Source organism: Alligator sinensis, unplaced genomic scaffold (assembly GCF_000455745.1).
Source record: "Alligator sinensis unplaced genomic scaffold, ASM45574v1 scaffold85_1, whole genome shotgun sequence".
NCBI classification, from domain to species: domain Eukaryota; kingdom Metazoa; phylum Chordata; order Crocodylia; family Alligatoridae; genus Alligator; species Alligator sinensis.
Window position 1 is genome coordinate 2,011,241 of NW_005841891.1, and position 22,480 is coordinate 2,033,720.

General features: G+C 43.8%; 1 protein-coding gene and 1 long non-coding RNA gene across 4 annotated transcripts in view; one reads left to right on the forward strand and one right to left on the reverse strand.

Moving 5' to 3' along the window:
• The window catches only part of TRMT61A (tRNA methyltransferase 61A), a 28,342-nt gene that overhangs the window by 4,341 nt on the left and 1,521 nt on the right, over nucleotides 1-22,480 (forward strand). For all 3 annotated transcript variants that reach the window (XM_006018037.3, XM_006018036.3, XM_025197194.1), the window contains one exon: nucleotides 11,858-12,124. In XM_006018037.3, the coding sequence (XP_006018099.1) occupies nucleotides 11,858-12,124 (267 nt within the window). The remainder of the gene's footprint in view (nucleotides 1-11,857; nucleotides 12,125-22,480) is intronic.
• Nucleotides 6,648-22,364, reverse strand: LOC112549302. The gene is made up of 3 exons (XR_003092683.1): nucleotides 21,349-22,364; nucleotides 7,647-7,708; nucleotides 6,648-6,749 (listed from the first exon to the last, which is right to left on the reverse strand). It is a non-coding gene; the product is annotated as an uncharacterized LOC112549302 (long non-coding RNA).

Here is a 22,480-nt window from a genome sequence, read left to right on the forward strand (position 1 = left end):
TTTTTGAAGTCAGGATATATGACATCAATCTCTTCTCCCTTGTCCAGGTGATAGGTCACCTGGTCGTAGAAGGAAATGAGATTGGTCAAGCAAGACCTACCCACAACAAACCCGTGCTGGCTATCCCTTAAGATGTTGGCGTCGGCCAGTCCATTAAGGATGGCCTCTTTTATAAACTTTTCTAAGATCTTCCCCGGGATAGAAGTCAGGCTGATGGGCCTATAGTTAGCCGGATCCACTTTCCTCCCTTTCTTGAACATAGGCACCACGTTGGCCTTCTTCCAGTCTTCGGGCACTACACCAGAGCTCCAAGAGTTTTCAAAGATCCGTGCTAGAGGCTGGGCTATGATGCTCGCCAGCTCCTTGAGTACCCTGGGGTGAAGATTGTCAGGGCCGGCTGACTTGAAGGTATCCAGCTTCTCAAGATGTTCCTTCACAAACTCAGCATCAATGGAGGGCAGGGGATCACCCTCACCCGGACTTCCCTGTCCCGTAGCGGGCATGGGCGTCCCATGGGACTGATGAAAGACTGATGAATATGATATGTATATCATTGCCCTTGTCTCTGAGATGCTTTCCCCATTGCCTTCATTGAATCATCATACAAATCTGCTTTAGATGTGTCCATTTAGCAGTACAGGGAAGGGATGGCACAGAGTTGCTATGCTGCTTCTGTTTTGCTTAAGGTTTCCCATTTTGGCCAGCCTTTGGGGTATGGCAACTCCTTTCAGATGCTGCTAAATGTCATGTGTCATCCAGTTTCCAGCATCAATGTTAAGAAATGAGTGATATGTATGGTTGACCCCTGGATACTGGAGACTAGCATTTCCAGAAAGACAAGGAGCTGTGTGTAGAAATACTGAACCCCACATGATCAGAATCTGGTTGGTACGATACTGGTGCTAGAGCTGGAGTGCCCTGGGAAGCACAAACATCTCAAGACCTATCAAGCTCATCTCTCTTCCCCACCCTCCCCGTGCGGATTAAAATGGCTGCGAAAATTTAATGTGGGGGAGTCTTCAACCAGGGGGTGGGCGGGAGGGAAATTTGGTGTTTTGAATTTTCCTGACTTAAGTGCACAGTCTAAGGTCTGTCCCGAGCTAGTTGTTCATGGGGCTGCTGCAGTTAAGGCAAGCCAGTTTCTATGGCACACAAGGGAGTGATGTCGCTAGCATTGTGTCTGGCTCACTAGTGATGGCGTATGATAAGCTGCACTTAGGACATTTGTAGGAAGAAGCACCTAGAACAAATAAACATGTTAAAAGTGCAGCCATTAGTGCACCTAATAAATGAATAAATTTGCTCCCATTAAGTTATCCGCAATCCCAAAGGGCGTACCACAAACAGTCCTTATTTTATTTAATGAAAATTCTCCCCCATGTTTCTTTAAAAAATATGCTATTATTATTGTAGCTGTAGTATTGTAATTTGAGCATTCCAGTAAAAGTGAAGCATTTTCTGTCTGTAGCTGTATCCCATAGTGCTCAGGAGGTTTACTGTTAATCAGACAGAGTCTTGCCATAGGTTTATCGGGTCACTACTTGAAATAAAAGAACATACTTAGAGTCGAAATCCAACTAAACAGGAATTATAATTTGGATACAAATGAAACAGGTGCCAATAACTAGGGCCTCAACTGGAATGGTACAGCTTACTCTGTTGCCATCATAAATTAGACTGCATTCCAGTGTTTCCAAATCTTTAGATCTAGGTTAGCTTTTTATGGCCATGGAGGGACAAGTCCTGGGTTAGTAATGGAAGACAGGAGACCTGCCTAACATTTCTGAGTCTGCTTCCCACTGAAGCAGACTTTATATGAACATTAGCTAGCATCAGGGTTTTATTTTAATTCCTACATTTGAAAAATGAGTTCTGATTTTGGTAATCCCAGTGCAGCTCTAAGTATGGTATTAAAAGATGGGCCAAATTCTATCCTCTGCTGCACTGATGTAAATCCAGAGTAACTTCACAGATTGCAGTAAATTTACCCTGTATTTATACCAGTGTAACTGAGCAACATTTAGCAGAAGGTTAATAGTAACATTTGAAGAATTTCTCATCTCCTAGGATCTTACCCATAAGATGAAAGTTAAGGGGGGAGAAAATGAAATGTATTTTCTGTCTGATGTTATAACACTATGAATCAAAGTAAGAAGAATATTTTCCTTTGCAAGTAAAAGAATAGAATAGCCAGAATGTCTAATTTAATAGTACTGAATGATGGAAATGGGCTTTGATTTAATAGTCAAAAGCATTAATTCAGTTTCCTATTTTTGTGCACCCTATATTTTTACATTTCTAAAGAATAGAGGGCTTGTTGCCAGTGTCTGTGGTTGCATTCACAGTTAAGATGGTACATGACCTCTGCCAAGTGTCTGATCAGTTTAAGACTGTGGCTGATTTAGCATGCACTCCTCTCCTTCCATCTCCCATTGATTCCTAAGTTAGAAAATTCTGTTGAGAGTTAACTGTTGCTAGCGCTATCTTTCAAAGTAAAGTCTTTTCAGAGTATGGCTCCTCAAATTGGGCAAGTTTGTGATGAGATGATAACCTACAAAAATCCTGATCCAATCTTTACCGCCTGATCTTTCAAAAATGGAACGTGGCTCTAGATAGCCCTGAGAGGTATTAAATACTTGGCTTTCGTAGGTGGGTAGGTAGCGTTATCCTCTCAAACTTCCAGTTGTGTCAGGTTGCTCTTATCTCATTCAATCTGCACTTGGCAATCACTGTGTTTTGCAGACATTGCCTCGATAAAGGGGATAAACTGAATCTTCTTTCATATCATCACTCCCTCTGAAACTAATCTTGACATCAGCATCCCAGACAAGGCTATTTTCAGTCCCAGTGGTTAGAGCTGCCTGGAGGACAGTTTGTTTCACAACAACATTTGGGAGATTTGACATTTGTTTTCTTCTGGCACTGGATGAAAAGTAAAACCTTTCAGACTGGTTGAGGCAGTGGGGTTCAGACAGAGAACCTGTGCTTTTTGAGTCAGATAATCTTCTGATCAGAAATTGGTCCTGGACCTCAAGAAAAACTGATACAGCTGTACGAACTATTTTCAGCTTTGATGAATGCTCCTTATAACATCTCTATTTCCCTCTTGCTAAATTCTATATAAAAATTGCTTAAGTCCTCATTCATTCATTGCCCCTTGACAATGGCTCCAAATATCATTATCTTCTTGATTGCTTGACCTTGAAGTTATCAGCCGTAATGAGTCATTGGCCAGCCTGTTATAGAGATGCCCAAAGTCAGTTATGAGTGCTCCAGTTCACCCCAATCATGCTTAGTTTTAATGGAACAGTTATAAATAGTAAATAAGAAGCTAATGATTACTGATTAATCATTTATTCAACATCTATTATTTTAACAGTCCTACAGATCAGTTGGCTGCTTGTAACTATTTATAACACTCTCTGCTGATAGGCTTATAAATGTTTATGATACAAACTACTCGCATCTGTAGCATGTTTATAATATCCATTAATCATGTATAAGCTGTTATAAATCAACCATTTATAACTGCATCCTTAATAGAAAGTGTGACCCAAAGCTCTGTATCTATTAATCTGTTAACATACCTTGACTTGAAGGTATATTAATACTAGTTTAGCCAAAGTTTAATTTCTGCCATATATCTTTGGCTACCACAGAAGCCAGATGAGTGTGAGGAGAATATGAGAAGCCAGTGTCTAAAAATGATGCATAAGATTGAAGTCCTTTATCAAAATATCAGTGTTTATAGCATTCTCTTGATATATCAATAGCTTTCACTGGGCTTTGGATGTAACTTTGCTTGAGTCAAGGGTGTCTCTGCATTGACTGCAAAAGGTTTTGTATATCTCCAGAGAAATTACTGAAACCGCCCCCCTGGACATGCTGTAGCCCAAGAAGAACATAGTTGTATAGCTTATGGGATTGTCTAGATGTCTCCAGGTTGTCAGCAGGTGCTTTCCTGTAGGAATCTGACTCTTGATTTCCACTGGGGAAGGTAATCTTCCCCATCTGTTTTATAAGTCATGCCAGGTTTGATAATTTATCGCTCTCCTTCCTTGTGCATGGGGTGGAACATCCTCAGCCTGACCATCCTGGCCTTTCCCTCCTTCATGCGCGTTCCTAAAAACCCATGTCAGCTGTGTCATCCAGGACAGCAGTGGCAGGGGAGAGAGAGGAGATCTTAAAGAAGACCCTCTTGATATGAGTTTTCCTTACTGAGCTCTCACAGTTACTCACCGTGACCTGTCCTTCCTTTCTGACTGCCCTCGTATGTCAGAATTTGGAGGGCAAGCCATTTGGGGCAAGATCTGTATCTTAAATTATTTCTGTTGAGCGCTTAGCATGCCTTCAGGTCTGCAGTAATAATACATATCAATTGTCCCATTACCTGGATTTGTCACCCGAGGCCACTATTCTTGTTGTGCTATTTTCTGTGACTCTCAGCAAAAGTTAGCCCAGGGGGCATTACTATCTCCTGGAGACTATTTTCCTCTTGCCCTGTGAGGTTCTGCTGGCTCTTGCTGCTGGCTGACAGCCTGCCATATTATTTGCTAGCTTTGAGAACCATAGCTAGGAGACACGCAAATATGGTTATGCTATCATTATTTTATTGTGTTACTACATTCAAAGTATTTTACATGACCAGTTTTTGTAGTTGGTACTGAAGCTGTGCTGGCTCAATTAGGGCAGTAATTTGGCACAATTTATTTCTGAACCTTTCCCATCTCAGTGATCTGAGATTGTTTGCAAGTTTCTCTGCCTCCCCCCTGGGTTGTGGAGATGATGCTGCGTACCGTTTGTTAGGTACATGCTCATCTGTGCAGCTGTACCCATCCATCTATCTTTAAATTGAAACATTTATTTTAAAACAGAAAGTTTGTATCCTGAGATTAGAGACCTGGGGAGGGATTCTTTGCTTTGGTCTGCACAGGTATTGTAACTGGGAATCTGGCTTCTTATGTACGAGAGCCAGTGAGCTTCCAGGAGGCTACACAAATATCCCTTGGAAGATGAAAACCAGAAAATGCAATGCCGAAACGAGCCTCCTTCCTTGCTAGCAGTCACTTGTCAGGCAGCCCGGTACAGTGGTTGGGAAAAGCCCCATCATTCAAGCATTTCTTTTGACACGGGTGAGATGTGTGTCTGTACAGTCTGAAATACCATGTGATATTTTTGTAAGGATTCGATGTCTGTCCCCTTCCACGGCATGGCAGCACAGGAGCAAAGTAAGATGAGCATCCAGAACCTGTTGCAAGGGTGCATGGAGCTTTTCCTCTGAAAATCCTATTATTGCAGTGAGGGGAGAGCGAAAGGAACGGATGCACACGAGCCATAAAAGTATTGTGCATTGCTGTGGTTCTCACATGTTAATGGGAGTTATTGTGAGGTGCAGAGCCAGGGTCTCATCTAGACAGCTGCTGTCATTTTAGGTGAATTCCTGATAACCAGGGAAGACTGAACCACTGTCATCCTTGCACCAAAAGAGACTAGAAGCTGTACAGCATGTTTGAAGACAAGAAGATATTCTTGGGGAGGTTGTGGACAGCAGACTGGCCACCAGCCTGCAGATCTGCTAGCCACAAAAAACTTGTGGGGTTGGTACAGGAGTTTAATCCCAGCCTCTAGATTGAGGGTTGGTCCCCTGTGCACAGGTGTAGTTTCCTGGCTTTGAACTGGGGCTGTGAACTGGCAGTGGTAGGATTTCTGTCAGAGGAGAAGCATGATGACATTTCTGCTTTGCTTGTACATCATGACACTTTGTGACCAAACTTTTAAGTTGTAAAATATTTAGTCAACATCAAGGAATGTAATGGGTGGACCTGGAACCTGGGGCCTGTGGTGGCTTGAATGGGGTTTGCAGATGGCATTTGTGTGCATAACTGAACTCTGAAGCAATAGACCTGGTTGAGAACAGTTTTTAATACAGTATAAAGTAACCTAGATTGAGCTCCCCTTTGTATTGATTCCATTCATGATTAATGAGCTCTAGTTAATTGGGCATTGTTCTCTGTTAGAGAGCAAATTCAATATTTTAAGGCCATTTATAATGCAGCCTATCGAAAAGCCAAACAACCTGTTGTAAAACTTACAAATTGTATGTGTTCCAGGAGTTGTCTTGCCTACAGCGTTTGTACAGTGAATGTATTTCACAACCACGTTAGGAGCCCAGGACATTTACTGCAGCAACCTAGGGATGTAATTCCCCGTTAAGTGTTGATTTTCACTTTTCTGATTTTAAATACTCAGTTTTGATGTTCAGGGCTTTTGGCACGCAGATATTTTGGATACATTGCAGCATGACAATATCCTGGTCCATTTGTTCAATGGGTTGCAGAAAGGCAGTGTTTCATTCACTACTTGCTGTAATGATCCTGGGTTGTGCTCTGGGCACCTGCACTTTTCCAGGGACCGCAGCTTGAATCTGACCTGCGCCAGATGGACGCTGCTGCTCCAGGCACAAGCCCTCGCACCACTGCTGGCTAAGAGGCCAGAGAGCATTGTGCTGAGTCCCACTGCTCTCACACTGATTGGAAAAGAGGGTAGAGAAAAATTGGAGATCAAGCTGAGAAGTAATAAGTGGTCATGGAGGGAGTATTGAGGGAACACAGTCATGGCTGGGGAGGAAATTACCTTTTTGAAACAAAGCCCCTTCTCCCTTTTCCATTGCGTCAGAGAAATGTGCACTTAAATCCCTGAATTCTGTGGATGCTGCGGATCAGGTAGCAGTGGTTGTGCTTGGTCATCCCCTAGAATAGATTCAAGCTGAACAAATTGCTGTGCAAGTAGAGAAGAACAATTAATTTGCTAGGTGCCCATTTACCATGCTGGGCCACGGTGTTGATTGCTCTGAATTCTTGGTCTGTGAGAGCTGAGGTCTGTTGGTGCTTCGCAAGATTGTCTTTAGTTTCTTCAGAAAGGTTAATGTATGAGGTAGCATGGCCTGCAAGTATTTGTTCTTACAACAGGAAACAATATCTGTAGGAACAGCTGCCTCTGAGTAAATACCCCATCTTGAATAGTCTGGCCCTGCCACTCTCTAGATGGCCTATTTATTAACTGCACTTCTTTTGTCTTCTAACAGCTCCTGTTTACAGGCACTGCTAGCTCACAGCCTTCATCCCACCAAGCAGACTGTTTGCATTTTCCTGGAGTCTTTTCTCTGATACTTAGTTCAGCCTGTGTTCCTTCAGATGTGCGGAATGGCCCCTCGTGTCCAAAAGTCTGCCCAGCAGCTCTCCCAGTGATATTGCTGGTCCAATAAAAGATCTCACAAGATGCCTCACCTGGAAGCATTAATGCAGTTAGAATAGCAGAATTTGATATAGTTTCACGTATGGTTCTTCTGTTCATACTAGTGAAGCAATGACAAATGGCTCCTGGTAAACTCCCATAATAAAATGCTCAGTTTATAATATACGCCTACAAGTGCCTCCCTTTAAACCCAACATCCTGTTTTTGGTTTGGACTTGGCTTGGAGCATTTGTGGATAAAGTAAAGTGCTAGGAAATGAGCCAAAGAAACATCTTAATGGGGTTTCCTAGAAGGGAGAAAAATGATATCTCCTATGGTGTTTTTAAGAACAGATTTAAAAGGAAGATGATTAAAAATGTAAAAGAATATGAACAAGGAAATTAGATACGTACATGCAAGCTGCCTCCCTCTTCTGTGTGCGTCCCAGCTGTGCTGATAGGCCTTCTGTTTGTGCCTGTAGATAAATGGGGAAAGATCCAGAGTGTGCAACATTATCTGTTAGAAAGGTAAAATAATGAAATTCCCTGGGGCTGCAGAAGTTCTCCGTCATGCAATCTTGCCTTCTGCTGCGAGACATTAGAACAGCATTTCGGTCAGTTAGGCATCCCAGGGGCACCCAGCTCACTGTCATAAAAATCAGCCAATAGACAGTATTACTCTGTTGTGAGTGAGTTCCTATGTCAGTGAATTACAAGGCCTCGTGGCTACTGGGGGACCAGAACCCATGTGAAGTGATGGGAATTCTCATGTGTACGTCCAGCACTTAGAGATGCAGTCCCCACATGCTGCTTCTGGTTTGCACACAGTGATTGCTTTTCCCTGTTTGTTTGTGGGGACTTGTCTATTTTTAATGCTGATGTGAACATGTCTAATTTTCCTTTGAATAAATGTCTGCAGAAAAGCACTTAAGATACCAAATGTTTTCCCTTCCCTTGGGAGTGGCTTGGGTCAGTATCCAAGTCCTGGGCATTGTCCAGTCCTGCCTCTCTGCTTTATTGCCATTGCTAGAGCACTGGAAAGAAGAGTGCTCAGTGCTACTCCAAATGGTTCGGTCACTGCTGATCCAGCCTAAGAAATACTGCTGGGTTGTTCTTTGTCTTTCTTTATTTTTTATTTCCTTTTTGTCTGTGTAGAGTTTCCCTCACCTTTCTTCTGCTTTCCCATTTTTTCCTCTCGTGTACCCTCGAAGTTTTCTGCATACTCCTGGGATATGCATAGCTGGGTTGGAAGCCTGTTAGTGGGACCTTGTGGGCCTTTCTTCACTGCTTCCACAGAGATCCTGAGCACTGTCAAACAGCATGTCCCCAGCTCCCACCCACATGCACCAAACCCAGAAACGAGGTGGTGAAACTCCCTGAGAAACACCCCTCACTTGTGCTTCCAAGTGAATTGGAGGCAGGGATCTGGAGAGCAGCACAGAGAGAGTGCCCTCTGCAATATGCTGCCTCATTTCCAAGTTTGGCATGTGCAGCGTAGAAGTGGGTGAGCGGAGGCATACTTCTCGGGTGTGCTGCAGGAGAGAGATAGGCACGCTCCATGTTGCCTTGCAGAAGCCTGGGGTTAGAGTTGTCATTGGCATAAGCAGGGACTCGGCTTTGGTCGTCAAGTGGAGTTGTTACTGTGGTGGAGAATGTGGCCCCAGATTGTTTGTGGTAGAAACACCTTGCCTTCTAAACCAGTCGCAGCTTGTGTGCATTGCCATAACCGTATTCCTGTCTGTCCAGGGAGGGAGAACTGTCGATCAGCCAGTGAACCCCCATGCAATGGGCAGCCAGGCCAAACAGGCTCTCAATGATTAATTCCTTTCCCACTTTGCTTCTGGGTATTAGTACTGCTCCTGTAGTTTAGGAGCTGTCTTTTGCTGTTATGCATCATGGGTATATAAGGCAACTGTAAGAACTTAACTTCAGGCTGAAATGTAGACCTTGCAGTCATGGTAGCTGGATATGATTTTTTTGTTTTGTTTCTGAAGGGGAAAATGCATTCTAGTTCCTGAACTACAGACAGAAGGTAGTTGGGGATCTTCTAGAAGGGCTGGATGTTTTTCAATCTGTGGGCCCTGATGCCCTCCACCCACGGGTGTTGAGAGAGCTGGCGGGGGTCATTGCTGTGCCCTTGGCCCGGCTGTACAAGCGATCATGGTCCACGGGCCAAGTGCCCGGAGATTGGAAAGTAGCTAATGTGGTCCCCAGGAAACTATAGGCCCTTAAGCCTCACATAGGTCTTGGGGAAAATCCTTGAAATAATTATCAAGGATCACTTCTGTGAGGGGCCAGCACGGGAGATCGTGCCCAGGGGAAATCAGCATGGGTTCATCAAAGGCAGGTCCTGCCAGACCAACCTGATGGCTTTTTATGACCAGGTAACTACATCCCTGGATGGTGGTGTAGCCGTGGACGTAGTCTTTCTGAACTTTAAGGCCTTTGACACTGTCTCACCCCATTCTCATTAATAAATTGAGTGACTGTGGCATTGATGCCTACTCAGTTGGATGGATCAAAAATTGGCTGATGGGGCGCACCCAGAGAGTGGTGGTGAACTGGTCGTACTCGACCTGGCGGGATGTGAATAGTGGGGTCCTCAGGGCTCGGTTCTGGTCCCACACTGTTCAACATCTTCATCAGCAACTTGGCCAAGGGGGTGGAAAACACGTTGTCCAAGTTTGCTGATGACACCAAGATGTGGGGAGAGGTAGGCACGCCCAAAGGGAGAGAGAGGCTGCAATTAGATTTAGACAGACTTCAGAAGTGTGTGGATGGTAAGAGGATGGGGTTCAACGTAGACAAATGTAGGGTGCTGCACCTGGGGAGGAGGAATCCACAGCATACATACAGGCTGGGGAGTTCCCCCCCTTGTGAGCACAGAGGTGGAAAGGGATCTTGGAGTCATTATTGACTCCAAGATGGATGAGCCACCAATGCCAGACCGCAGCCAGCAAAGCCAACCGCACCTTGTCATGTATCCAAAGATGCATCTCAAGCTGGTCCAGAGAGGTGATACTCCCCCTCTATGCGACATTGGTCAGGCCACAATTGGAGTACTGCATCCAGTTCTGGGCACCGCACTTTAAGAAGGATGTGGCCGGCCTTGAGAGGGTTCAGAGGAGGGCCACCCGCTTGGTTGGAGGGCAACAGGGCAGGCCCTATGAGGAGAGGCTGAGGGACCTGAACCTGTTCAGCCTCAGCAAGCAGGGGTTGAGGGGGGATTTGGTGGCTGCCTACAAACTCCTTAGGGGAGATCAGCAGCAAATAGGAAGAGCCCTATTCTCCGCAGCAGCACCTGGAGTGACAAGGAACTATGACCAGAAGCTGCTGGAGAATAGGTTCAGGTTAGAGATTAGGAGGCACTACTTCACTGCTAGGGTGGCTAGGATCTGGAACCAACTTCCTAGGGAAGTGGTCCTCGCTCCTACCTTGGGTAAATTCAAAAAGAGGTTGGACAAACACCGGTCTGGGGTCATGTGATCCCAGCGTGTGCTCCTGCCAGTGGCGGGGGGGGGGGGGGGGAGACGCGAGTCGGTAGATGATCTGTTCAGGTCCCTTCTGACCCCAAACTACTATGAAATGTTGTGTTGTTGTCCAATTAAAGTAGCTTGGGGGTTTCAGCCTTTTTTTTTGTTGTTGTTGGGAAATCTACAATGTTAACTAATTAAGGAGGCTTTTTAATAGCGGTCCTGTTGGTTAATCACAGGTCTGTTTCAATCCCCTTCCCTAAATTAGCAAGACAAAAAAATCATGTGACTTGGGCCAAATTCAGCTCAGCCCTGAAGTATAAACTGAATTTCAACCACATGAGTGGTTCTCTTTGACTTGGTTGAGTCTACTCACGCTTAGAGTTCAGTGCACCCCTTAGAAACTTGCTGAGTCTGGGTCCTGTAGTTCACTATATTGCACGGAGCTGAGCACCCTTAACTCAGCTCTTATATGGATTTGGCCCATAGCAGCCTGAACATCCATAATGCTGAACAATATAAAACCTGGCCCAAATCAGTGGCAGTCTCTCTGTGCCAGAGGACTTTGTCGGGATAAATAGAGCTTTCAGATGCCTCTCAACACAGTCTTACCTTTGTTTTAATGAAGGAAATGGTCTTGAGAGATGTGTTACGTATAAGTATTTCTTCTTTACTCTTTTTCCTTCAGTGAAGTCTAGCATTGCAGGCAGAATCTGTGACTAACATTCTTGTAATAATTCCTAGTTTGTTTTATTTCTCCACTTATGTTTATGGTTCCTATCTCATTTTACAGCTATGCACTTTCCATAAAATCTTGTTTTATTTTGGAGCTCAAATGTTGACTTATCAGTCTGTGCCTCATGAGGAAATCACCTGCTGTAAACATTCAACAAGAGAAGAAAAGGAGGAAATGTTCACGGTTCAAGGTTCCCCAAAAGGGGCAGTTCCACTCTCACAAGGGGTTTGATCAGCGGTCAGAGAACAGAGTTGGAGATCTTCTGTCTAGTCCATCTTCCTGTTACAAATGTATAGGTGTTTTCTATTCACTGTAATTCTAAAATAATCTGAGCAGTGAGGTTAACATTGGTTTCTCGTGAAGGTGCTTCGAACTTCCTGTCTAGAAATGTTTCAACCTCTGTGTTGCTTTTGTAGGTACTGGAAGCGGTTCCCTTTCTCATGCTATCATCAGGACAGTGGCTCCAACTGGGCATCTGTACACAGTGGAGTTCCACCAACAGCGGGCAGAGAAAGCCGTGGAGGAGTTCCGGGAACATAAAGTAGAGCACCTCGTTACTGTGAAAAACCAGGATGTCTGTAAAAATGGGTTCGGGGTCTCCAACGTGGCAGATGCTGTGTTCCTAGACATTCCATCTCCATGGGAGGCTATAGGACACGCAAAATCAGCATTGAAAGTTGAAGGTAACTTCTTTCTTCTGCACATAGCTGTATTTGTACTTGTGTAATAATGTGTGCATGTTTGTGTATACAGTCGCTTCTGCTGAGTCAGTATTGAGATTGCTCCCCTTTCCACTGTGTGATCTGTATTCTCAAATATTAAGTCTGAAATTGTTTCGAATGACTAGAAAACTTCAAAAAAAGAGTCTACAGATGGGGACTTGAAAGGAGAAAGAACAACTTTCCCCCAGAGGTCTTTGTGATAGCTGCTGCATTTGGTTTGGGCAGCGTATAAAAAATCTTAGAACTTCTGTCTAGTATATTCTGTCAGATCCAGGAACTATCCATATGACTGCTGAAAGCAAATCTTCCCTGACATTTCAGGAAAAATATATGAGTAATACATCTTAAGAAATGCTTCTCATTAATCATTGCAGCTTCCAAGTAGGAGAGATTCAGTAGGACACCGTGTGTAAAATAGCTCCACAGAAAATATGTTTTTACTTAAAAACAGTTGCTTATCCCCGTCTCGCTCCTGTCCATTTCAAATTGTTGATAGTCATAACCTGTGTGAACTCTCTTATTCTAGATTGGAATACATTTTTTCAGTTTTAATTGAATCCTTTCCCAAGCAACAATGGCTTAAGTGAAGAAAATTAGTCTTTTTACTGGAATGTGTCCACACGGATGTTTTGCCTCTTTACCCATATCAGCTTCAATTCATACGTTAGGGCTTGTATTGAAAGACCCTTCCAGCCTGTTGTGATGTTCTGCTGTGATGGCCAGCATGAAGCTGCTCTAGTTTTACCCTTGAAATGCATCTTCCTAATCAAGTGTCTGATCCTACAGAGCAGCAGCACGGAATTTAACATTAAGCCTACGACAAAGCTGTATTTTATTCGTTAAAGCACAAAGACACGTGCCAAATGTTAAGTTCATGCTTACAGCCTGTTAAAGGAAAGAAACTTGAGCAAGTACTTAATGATCTAGGTGTTGAACATATGGCTAGGTGTTGAGGTCTCTCAGCTGACAGTGTAAAGGTAGTAAAACTCCCCAGAAGCAGCACATGCATTTTTTTTCTTATTTAATTAACACAATGCTAAACATCTTGTGCTTTTGAGGGCTGTGGCCACATTTATGGCTGCATCTTGATGTCTGCTGGGAAAGGAACTAATTCCCCTTGCACTGTGTGATATCCTCTCCATGCTTAAATTATCTGATCTAGCAAGCATAACACTCAGCTGACTTCTGTCTCAGTTCAGATGAAGGCACCGCATTGCGCAGTACCATTTGAATTATTTAACCAGTACATGTTGGGAATACTGAATAGACCTGCAGGAGAGTTTCCAGGTTGAGAATGCTTGGATGGTTGAAATCATGGAAAACCGATTACTAATACGGATCTGGGTTTATATCCTAATGCGCACTGTGATAGAACATCTGCTTACCCAATGAAAGTAGAAAAAAGTCACACGTTGTTGCTTAAAGACTATCGATGAAGAGGTATAATTGCAGGTCCTCTCTTATAAGGATGTTGTAAAGCAACTACAGAAGCTGACAGCCAGCAATGGTCTACGATTCATCTTTGGGGTTTTCAATAGCTTGCTGTGCAAAAGGCCAATTTATTCTGTATTAGGGAGCAGTGTTCCCAGTTCCTAATGGTAAAAATCTTCCTTTTGTGGGTGCAGTATAACTCACTACAGTGATGGATGGCAACAACATAGGTCTACATACACATGCGTGCACAAGGTAACTTGATCCAGAACCTTGTGGTTCTTTTCAGTGTTGTAAAATCAGCTCATTTTAGGGGAAGGCTAAAAAGTGCCAACACTGTCAGCAATTAGTGTAATAGTAAAGCAGCATCCGGAACATGAGTCCCCAAACATGAGTGGGATTACACTTGAGTTCTTCTGCCAGCAGCTTCTGTTCTAATTAAGTGCGTGATAAAAAAGTCACAACAGTGCTGTTGTACTGCAAAATCACTCATTTCTTAAAGTCAGAAGAAAAAATATTTTAAAAGACCTTCACACTGAGCAGACTTAGTGTTTGCCATCTTTGAGTCTCCTCCTTAAAAACACCAATATTCACAATAAAACTGTTAGCAGAGATGGTACACAAGGGATAATTTTTAAAGTACGCATGTAACAAATCCTTACCGAGACCAGTATTTTTCCTCTTATTCAGTCCCAAGCTTTGAGTACCTGTAATTCTTTATTTTAATAGGCTGAAGGTTAATGGTCCTCTTTACAGAATACATTTATCACTCATGTTCTGCCTCAGATTAGTATGACCTTCCATTTAAAGCATTGCTATACTGAAAGAGCTAAGAGAATAAAATGGCATGGTGAGTTTGTGCCTGGAGGATGCTTATTCATTGTTAATGATGTGCTCTGTGTACGTTCAGGCTTGTTCTTCTGCACCTCAGCTACATCCTTGTCTGCTGATTTCACTTGTCATTCTTTCAGCAAAAATGCTGTCTTGTAATATCTGTCTGGTTTGGCATTGCTGCACTGCAGATCTTGCTTCTGCTTCCAAATCTGCACCTTTTTTCTCCTCCTTTGCAGCATCTGCTGATTAATGTGTTTTCTGTAGTAGTGGCTGCTGTTCCCAGAGCCTGACCTTGATTTTTGGCAAACATCTTGTTGACCCATTCAGACTAAATGAAAAATGAAACTAGAAATCTCTTACTTTAGCTCTGTGAATTAGGAAAGATAACTTCAACTTTTATGGCTTCTAGTTTTTACCTTTCCTAGAAACGTTGCAGCTGAATATCATTGAGCTTTGGTCATATATTTCTAATATTAATCCTTCCCCCCCCCCCCCCCCCACCGCCCCCCCCCCCAAATATTTCCCCACCCCTCCAAGGCTCTGGAAAACTAAGCTGAAGCAAGCTTGTTTTACTCTGCTCAAGCAGGATTTAAAATGTTCATATAGAGACCTGGGTAAAGCATAGCTATGCTTTGCCTGGATTTTGCCCAAACCTCCTGCATTATAAATCAATCCTTGGTGCTTACTTAGATCAACAGTCTGAGTAACACAGTTATAAAAACACCCACCCCTCCAAGGCTCTGGAAAACTAAGCTGAAGCAAGCTTGTTTTACTCTGCTCAAGCAGGATTTAAAATGTTCATATAGAGACCTGGGTAAAGCATAGCTATGCTTTGCCTGGATTTTGCCCAAACCTCCTGCATTATAAATCAATCCTTGGTGCTTACTTAGATCAACAGTCTGAGTAACACAGTTATAAAAACAATCCCTCATCTTTGGGGTTTTTTCCTTGTTGTTTTTATCCTTTTATTCCATTTCTTGCCCCATTTTGAGTGCTCTACACCCAATAATTGAGATTCGTGCACATTTAAACCTTTAGGATATCAACCAAAAACAGATGACGGTAGCTTTTATTACTTGACTGGGGCAGGCACTTGGGTCCACGAAGTGGAAAGCGCCTCTGAACGTCTCCATCTAAGGCAGGGATTGGTAACCTATGGCCCATGGGCTGAATCAGTCCACAGGTCCATTGGATCTGGTTCACGGACCAAAGGTGTCAGTAGCAGGGGGTCTTTGGTAGCACCACACTGTGCCACTGCAGTTAGACTGCAGGGTCCTTTGCCCATGCCATGCCACGTCTGGGCAGCACAGAGAAGCAGTGGCCAGGTCCTACCTACCCTTCAACCCCAGCTGGGTCATTCCAACCCACCACCAGAAAATGTTGCTGATGCCTGCTCTGAGGTTTGTTTCTTCATCCTTGTTTAGCCCCAGTACATAGTCCTTTACCACACGAGTCATATTTACCGTCCTAGGACCTCTGTTCTTTGGTTGATTCATGGTAGGTTTTAAAGCAGAACTTGCTCCTTCCTGCCACCCCCAATACAACCATTTAGGGCATCCTACTGTAGTCGTAACCTGCTAGGTTCATTTACTGTAGGCACTATGTGAGAGAATAAATAATACATAATCTTCTCAAGAGCCCTGTGAGGTAGGGAAGGAATTATCCACTTGGGGTTAACTTCGGCTTTCACTTAAAAGAAATAACCTTCAGTACATGCTGTTTCCATGTAAAAGCTTCATTGCCCTTATTTTTTCACCTGAAGAGATTATTTGTGGACCCCGCCCCCGCAACCACAGAGATCGGGCTTTAGGAAGAGTGGAAACCATGCCACCAAGCTCGTCTGTTTGTGCGAGAGGTTGGTAGGAAGGGGCCCCGGAGCAACTGCAGTGAGGAGAAGCTGGTGACATCAAGGCTGGTGCTAACGTGTGCGAGAGCTGCTGCAAACCCCGTCCCGGGTGGCTACCTAGGATTCAGCCGCTCCTCACGTGGGCAGCCCCATGGGAGTAGACAGGACCTGTATGTAAACAACCAACTCCAGGTAGCTAATGTGTCTTTGCAGGCTCACACAGATGCTTTCACAGGGATATGGCCCTCTCAGCATGGCATCTGGGCCTGTCCGAGTCTTCAGAGCTATTGTAAGGACACAGTCTCAGAGATGGGGGAGTGCTGGTACCTCCATCTCACCAGTGTGGAAGTAGGGCACAGAGAGGTTAAGACCTAAGGACTCCTGCACAAGCCAGAGTCAAAGCCCTTGTGATGCTCTTTCATCTCCATGTACATTTGTTCTATGGAAAAGTTTTATCCCATGACAGATGTCTAGAGAATGTCCCACAGCATGCTTCAATCCCCCGGCTACCAGCCATGCAGCAGCATCTTCCATGGGGAAGGGTAGCGGGGTGGACCAGCGCTACTTTTTCCCCCAGGTGCCCCACCAATTCATGGGCTGCATCTAGTCTCTTTAGAAGTTGCTGAGTTCTGGTCCAGTGGGTTTAGCATAAGGACTCCTCCCTACAGTTGCCAGCTGTGACAGACTTTCCCTGCACCCTCGGTCAAGTCGCATCATCATCTTGCTTCAGCACTCCCGGCATGAAATACACAGATAACAGGGGTGTTGCAATAATGAACAATTTGCAACACTAATTGCAACAATTAGCAGTTAGAAAGCACTGTGCAAGGGCTACACAAAGCTCTTGGGTCAGAGGCGGTATCTTTTATTAGACCAACTAAATAATAGCAAAAAAATCCCTTTCTTTCCAGGCTTTTGGACACATACACGCTTCTTCAGACAGGAGAATTCAACGATTGTAAAAATCCTCCCGGGTAGAAAAGAAACTCCATTTTGCAGAGGGGAGATAGAGGGTGGAAATATTCCCCTGGGGATCTCGGAGTCCTTTTGTGCGAGGGTTGCTCTGTGATGGGCGGATGAGGCTGCCTTCTTCCCTGGAGGTGTCCATGTCAGAGGCAGACAGGGAGGTGAAAAATCTTTCTTTCTTAGTTAGTAATGACGTTTCTTTTCTACCTAGGAGGACTTTTACAATCTTTGAATTCTCCTCAGCCTGAAGAAGGTTATAAGTGCCCGAAAGCTTGCAAAGAAAGGAAGTATTTTGCTACTATTTAGTTGGTCTAATAAAGATATCACCTCTAACCCGAGAGCGTTGTGTACTTTTTTGGACCAACACTGCTACAACATCGATCCCTGTACAAGGGCTAAAATTCAGGACACTGCACATGCAGCTGCCCGGTAGGTGGGAGTTGCACAGTCCTAGGCACGCAGCTGTTCCATAGCACAGCCATCTCCTGTGAACGTTTCTTAAAATGTCCCTACCTCTGTAGAAATGGCTGACACAAGCAGGTGGGTGCCCTTCCTACAGACAGGACCGGTAGTGGAGAAGCCCTGAAATCCCCCAGACCGCTCTTTAAAGAGTTAAAAAAGCCAGTTAATTTTAAGAATGGCCTTGTTCCAGCCTCCCTGTAGCCCACTCAGGTCAGCCCGGCTTACAGAGGCACATCAGCAGCAAGCAAGTCTGCTCTGTCTGGGGGATGCACCCACGCAGGCAAGCGCAAAGGTTGCTTCTGCAGCGAATTGCACACAAACTCCTGTTAACAATCTGGCAAAAGGTTCAGGGAATATTTTACTTTCTGAATCAAGAGACATCCTTTAATTTCCTCCAACAGCTGAATCCTCTAATTTCACTTGTCAGGGAAGCTGCATCAGATCGCCCACGTACACGCTCACTTAAAGGACATTCTGTCCCCCATTAGAGACGCAATATTTTTAGTGTCCTACTAGCACAGAGTAAATGCCGTCATGATGCTTTTCAGTGACACTCCTGCCTTGCTTCCACAAATTATTAGTGCCTATTTTTTCTGGGATCCTTGTAATTTAATGCTCCTCTTGTGACACTGCTGAAGTCCCAAAACACTGCACGGTGTTCATTCCTTTAAAGAAACACATTTCTCTGCCGTAGAATCACTTCCTAAATTCAGAGAAATGGGCTCCTTCACATGTAGTTTGGGGCTCTCTCCACATTGGTTTTGCATGTTCAGAACCCTTTAATGGCAAAAGAGTGGCCGAGCACATAGATGTATGCTGCAACCTGAAAAAGAGAGAGTATCCCTTGCTTGTGCATTAATCATCAGCATACATGAGAACTCCCTTGCAGTAGAAAGCATTGCCTATTTTGTTTTGTCTCTTTGGGGGGGGGGTTCAGTGGGAGGCGAATCTAGAAGACCCTGCTCAGTGTTTAGCTAAGCAGAAATTGTCTTGATTTCAAAATGTTACTCATCGCACAGACAGGCGGGCCCCATTCTTTCCTGGTTTAGACAAGTGTCAGTCTGGAATTGCTTTTAGAGTCAACAGAGGCACCTGCAAGCTATGGCCGGGAACAGACTTTAGCAGGGTTGGCAGGGTGTGTCCCCTAGTCATTCATTAATGTCTGTACAATAATTTGAAAATGTAAAGCGCCATATAGGTGTGAGCGTTATCATCCCCTCCCCCCTTCTCCTTAATCTTTCCTATCTCAGTTGTGCTTTCATTTCTATAAACTCTTGATCCACCACTTATCACAATGGCTGCCACTGCTCTATGGGTTCATTCCCAGCCTGCATAATTGGTGAGATTTAACTTCCCTATTAAAGGTTTCAAACACATTCCCTGTCTGTAAAGTGAAGGATGATTTTTTTTATTCTTTAAAAAAAAAAAAAAAAAAGGCTTTCATACAGACTCATTATTCTGTTCCCCTCAACTGCAGTACTTGTCAGATGCATTATACATGAATAAACACACGTTTTAGACAGCTCTACAGATCAAAAAGCTCATACAGCTTCCCGATGTGCACAGGATTAATCTTGGTTAATTACTATATCAATTTATGATGACATGTAGATCTCATTAAACAAATTTAGTAGCAATAGCTTTTCCAAAGGGAAAGCACTCAAAGGACCCAAACTCTGTTTGTACTAAGAAGTTTCAGTTCAGTTGGTCTTCCTGTCCTTAGGTCCTGGCCACCCCTTTCTTATTCAGAAACGGAGAAATGTCTCTTCTTCTGTATTCACCAGGGAATCCTCAGTGTGGCAGGACAAAGCTGCGCAGATTTCTTAGGCAACACAGGCTCTTACAGCCTAAAAGCCTCTCAACATCCAAAGTACAAGAGTACTTTTAAGAGAATCTGAGAATTGTGAATGCTGGAAACTAGGTTTAGATGTGTGCAATGATTGTAATGTGCCAGGGATTGCACTGTAGAAAGAGCTCAAAATGCTCCATTTCCACGGCTTCCATAATCTGATGTGTTGAGAGAAGCCTCAGTACCCTGGGACTCTCTCCTATCCGTCATACCCTTTTTCTTCAGCATGAGCCACTTTTTCAGAAGCCTGGTTCTGTTTCTCCAGCCCCAATGTTTTCCCTACTCCAGAAATACTACCACCATCACATTTTCTCAGTTTTAGTGTTTTCAACCAACCCACTGCTGTCTTGCACCACAACTTTACTTCCCCCCCTAAATCTTTTATTTGCTGTCAGAATTGTAGCCTGGATCCCTTCCAGCCCTTTACTAATATCCACTGGATTTCTACTAACAAGTCCCATGTCATTCAAGCCAAATCCTTCCTGCCTGATGGTGTGTACAGGAAAGCAGATGGGACCCATCTCCCAGCTGGCAGAAGTCTTAAAGAAAGCTGCTGTTGGTGCTGGTGGGGTTTTTTTGCACTTAGGCTTCTTTTAGGTGTGCGTCTCAGCATGCCTTCCAGTGAATTCATGGAGGGAAGAATGAGAAAAAAGGAGCAAATGCTGAAATCAGCAGGACTACTTTGCTGTGTCTGCTGGATGTGATACAGGTTCCTCCTCTCCTGCCCCCTTCCCTGTATTATCTGCACACCTTCCAGTAGTTGAGCAGGTAGCATGCCTCTTGCTTTGCTGTTCCTCTCTGCGCATCATCTTAGTTATTGCAAACCTCTTCTTCCTTCTCTGCCAGATAAGTTTGAACACCCAGTTTCTACAGTCTTGCTTCTCTAAACAGTTTAGTGCAGAGGCAGTCAGTGTTTGATAAATCATCACCAAATTTGGTGTTGATGTGTGGTGGTCAGCTGACCACCCTGAAACAAAATGAATGTTGCAGTGGCTTCAATGAAAGGCTTGGCTAGAGCTGTAGGCAGGCGGCCCCCCAGCCTGCCTTGCGACAGCTGGGTACAGGCTTTCTGCTTTTGGACTGGAAACCTAAAGCATGCAGATTTAAGTCTAAATACAGCCTGAACTCTCTGGAGTTTGAATAAATCAGCAGAATCTACTTACTACAAACATAATGCTGTTTATGTTTTGTAGTTTATAATATTTCAGGCTGAAACACCAAAAAAGGAAAGCCTGAATGAAGAAATAGTAAAGCTCTGATCTCTCTGCTACTTCTTTCTCTGAAACAAAGAGTTTATTGTAGAATGACATTTACCCAAGTTAGCCATTTGTTCACTTTCCTGCACAATGAGAATACATTTCTCTTTACAGTATAAATGTAAAATTATCCCACTTTCTAATTAGGTGACAGATTCTCCTTCCAGATTCCTTACTATGCATCTATAGTGATTGCAGGGATCTGCATTATTTGGCCAAAAATAAATCCTCTGTCAACTTTGAACTCTCATTGGTATCCCCTGTTATGTAGGTTTTCATACTGTACAGCATCCGATTTAATTGGTGAGAGCTGTGTGGATGAGCACCTACTCATAAATTGCAGTTGGCCAGCTTAGGGGATCACACAGCATACCAGTCACTTTTGCAGGTGCTTATTTGATATGCATTTTTTTTTTTTTGTTGTGACTTCAAGGAATTGCTCAACAAAAGCCTGTGTGTTCTGAAGATGTGCAATGGGAGCCCTTGGCAGTGGCAGCTTTATTCCAAGACTAAAATTAAAACAAATATAAATGTCACTTACAACCGGATGATGTTACTCAGGAAAAAGTGTTCTTTCCCTCATCAGCACCCAGGACATCACTGCTGCACGGTAACTGGAGCACTGCAGCAGTCTCTGCTTTCAAACCTGACACTTTCTTTTTTCAGATCTGTGGCTTCGAAAAAAAAATGGATATTTGATAGAAAAACAGTCCCTACGTAGTCCCAATTTAGCCTCTTTTTAGCCGGATGTTTTGCCGTCGGACACCTAGTTTCTTTAGCATTTTATATAGCTACTTTTAGAAGGTTTAACTAGATTAGTAGACCTGATATACAAGAAGGCTGAGCTGGAATGCACAGCAGATCAGCAAACATTTCCATCTAAAAATACGAATAAGTTGCTGAAGCTATATTCTCCCTATGCTCCCTTCCCCCAGTACAAAAGGTTTTCAGGAAGGGCAACTGGATTGTGGGACATTACATCATTGGTGAAACTGCATGACCCAGATTTATGGCAGACAGTATCCTTATAATTCCTTGATCTGATTTGGCTTTTAAGAATAAATCTGAATCGTTTTATTCTCAGCTCTTAAGGTGACATTGTAGCACAGTTGTGGGGGAGGTGCCGGTACTCCGCGTTTAAAAATAAAAATCTGAGGACACCTGCCCTGGAAAGAGAAGGTATCCTGTTATAAAGTCTGCTCTTGTAGTGCAAAGGTTTTGATGCATACGTCACAAAAAACTGCCCAACCAAATCATCAATAAACTCCCAGAAGTTTTTCGTTCAGCTGTGAATCTAGTGCTCTGGAGACATGCAAGCTGCTTGACTGGAAGGGGAAAAGCTTAATAACAGTCCATCTATGGGCTGGAGATTACTGTGTTCTGCGTGCACATACCATCGCTCTCAAGTAAACACAGTCACCTCTGTCCAAGCGTGCACGAACGTGCTTTTATTAGAATGAAAGCAACTCCGAGAGGGAGCAGAGCTTGGAAACTTTCAGTTTTGTGCAAGTGCCAACATCAGGTTCACACATCAGTCCAGGGTTGTCTGTATTGATTCCAAGGAAATTAGGTGGTGTTAATCTCTGTAGGTACATCATGCACTATATTATGAGCAAAGATGAATGAATTTGTCATTACAGCTGCACTTTTGAAACGACTGAAACCTCTTGTAA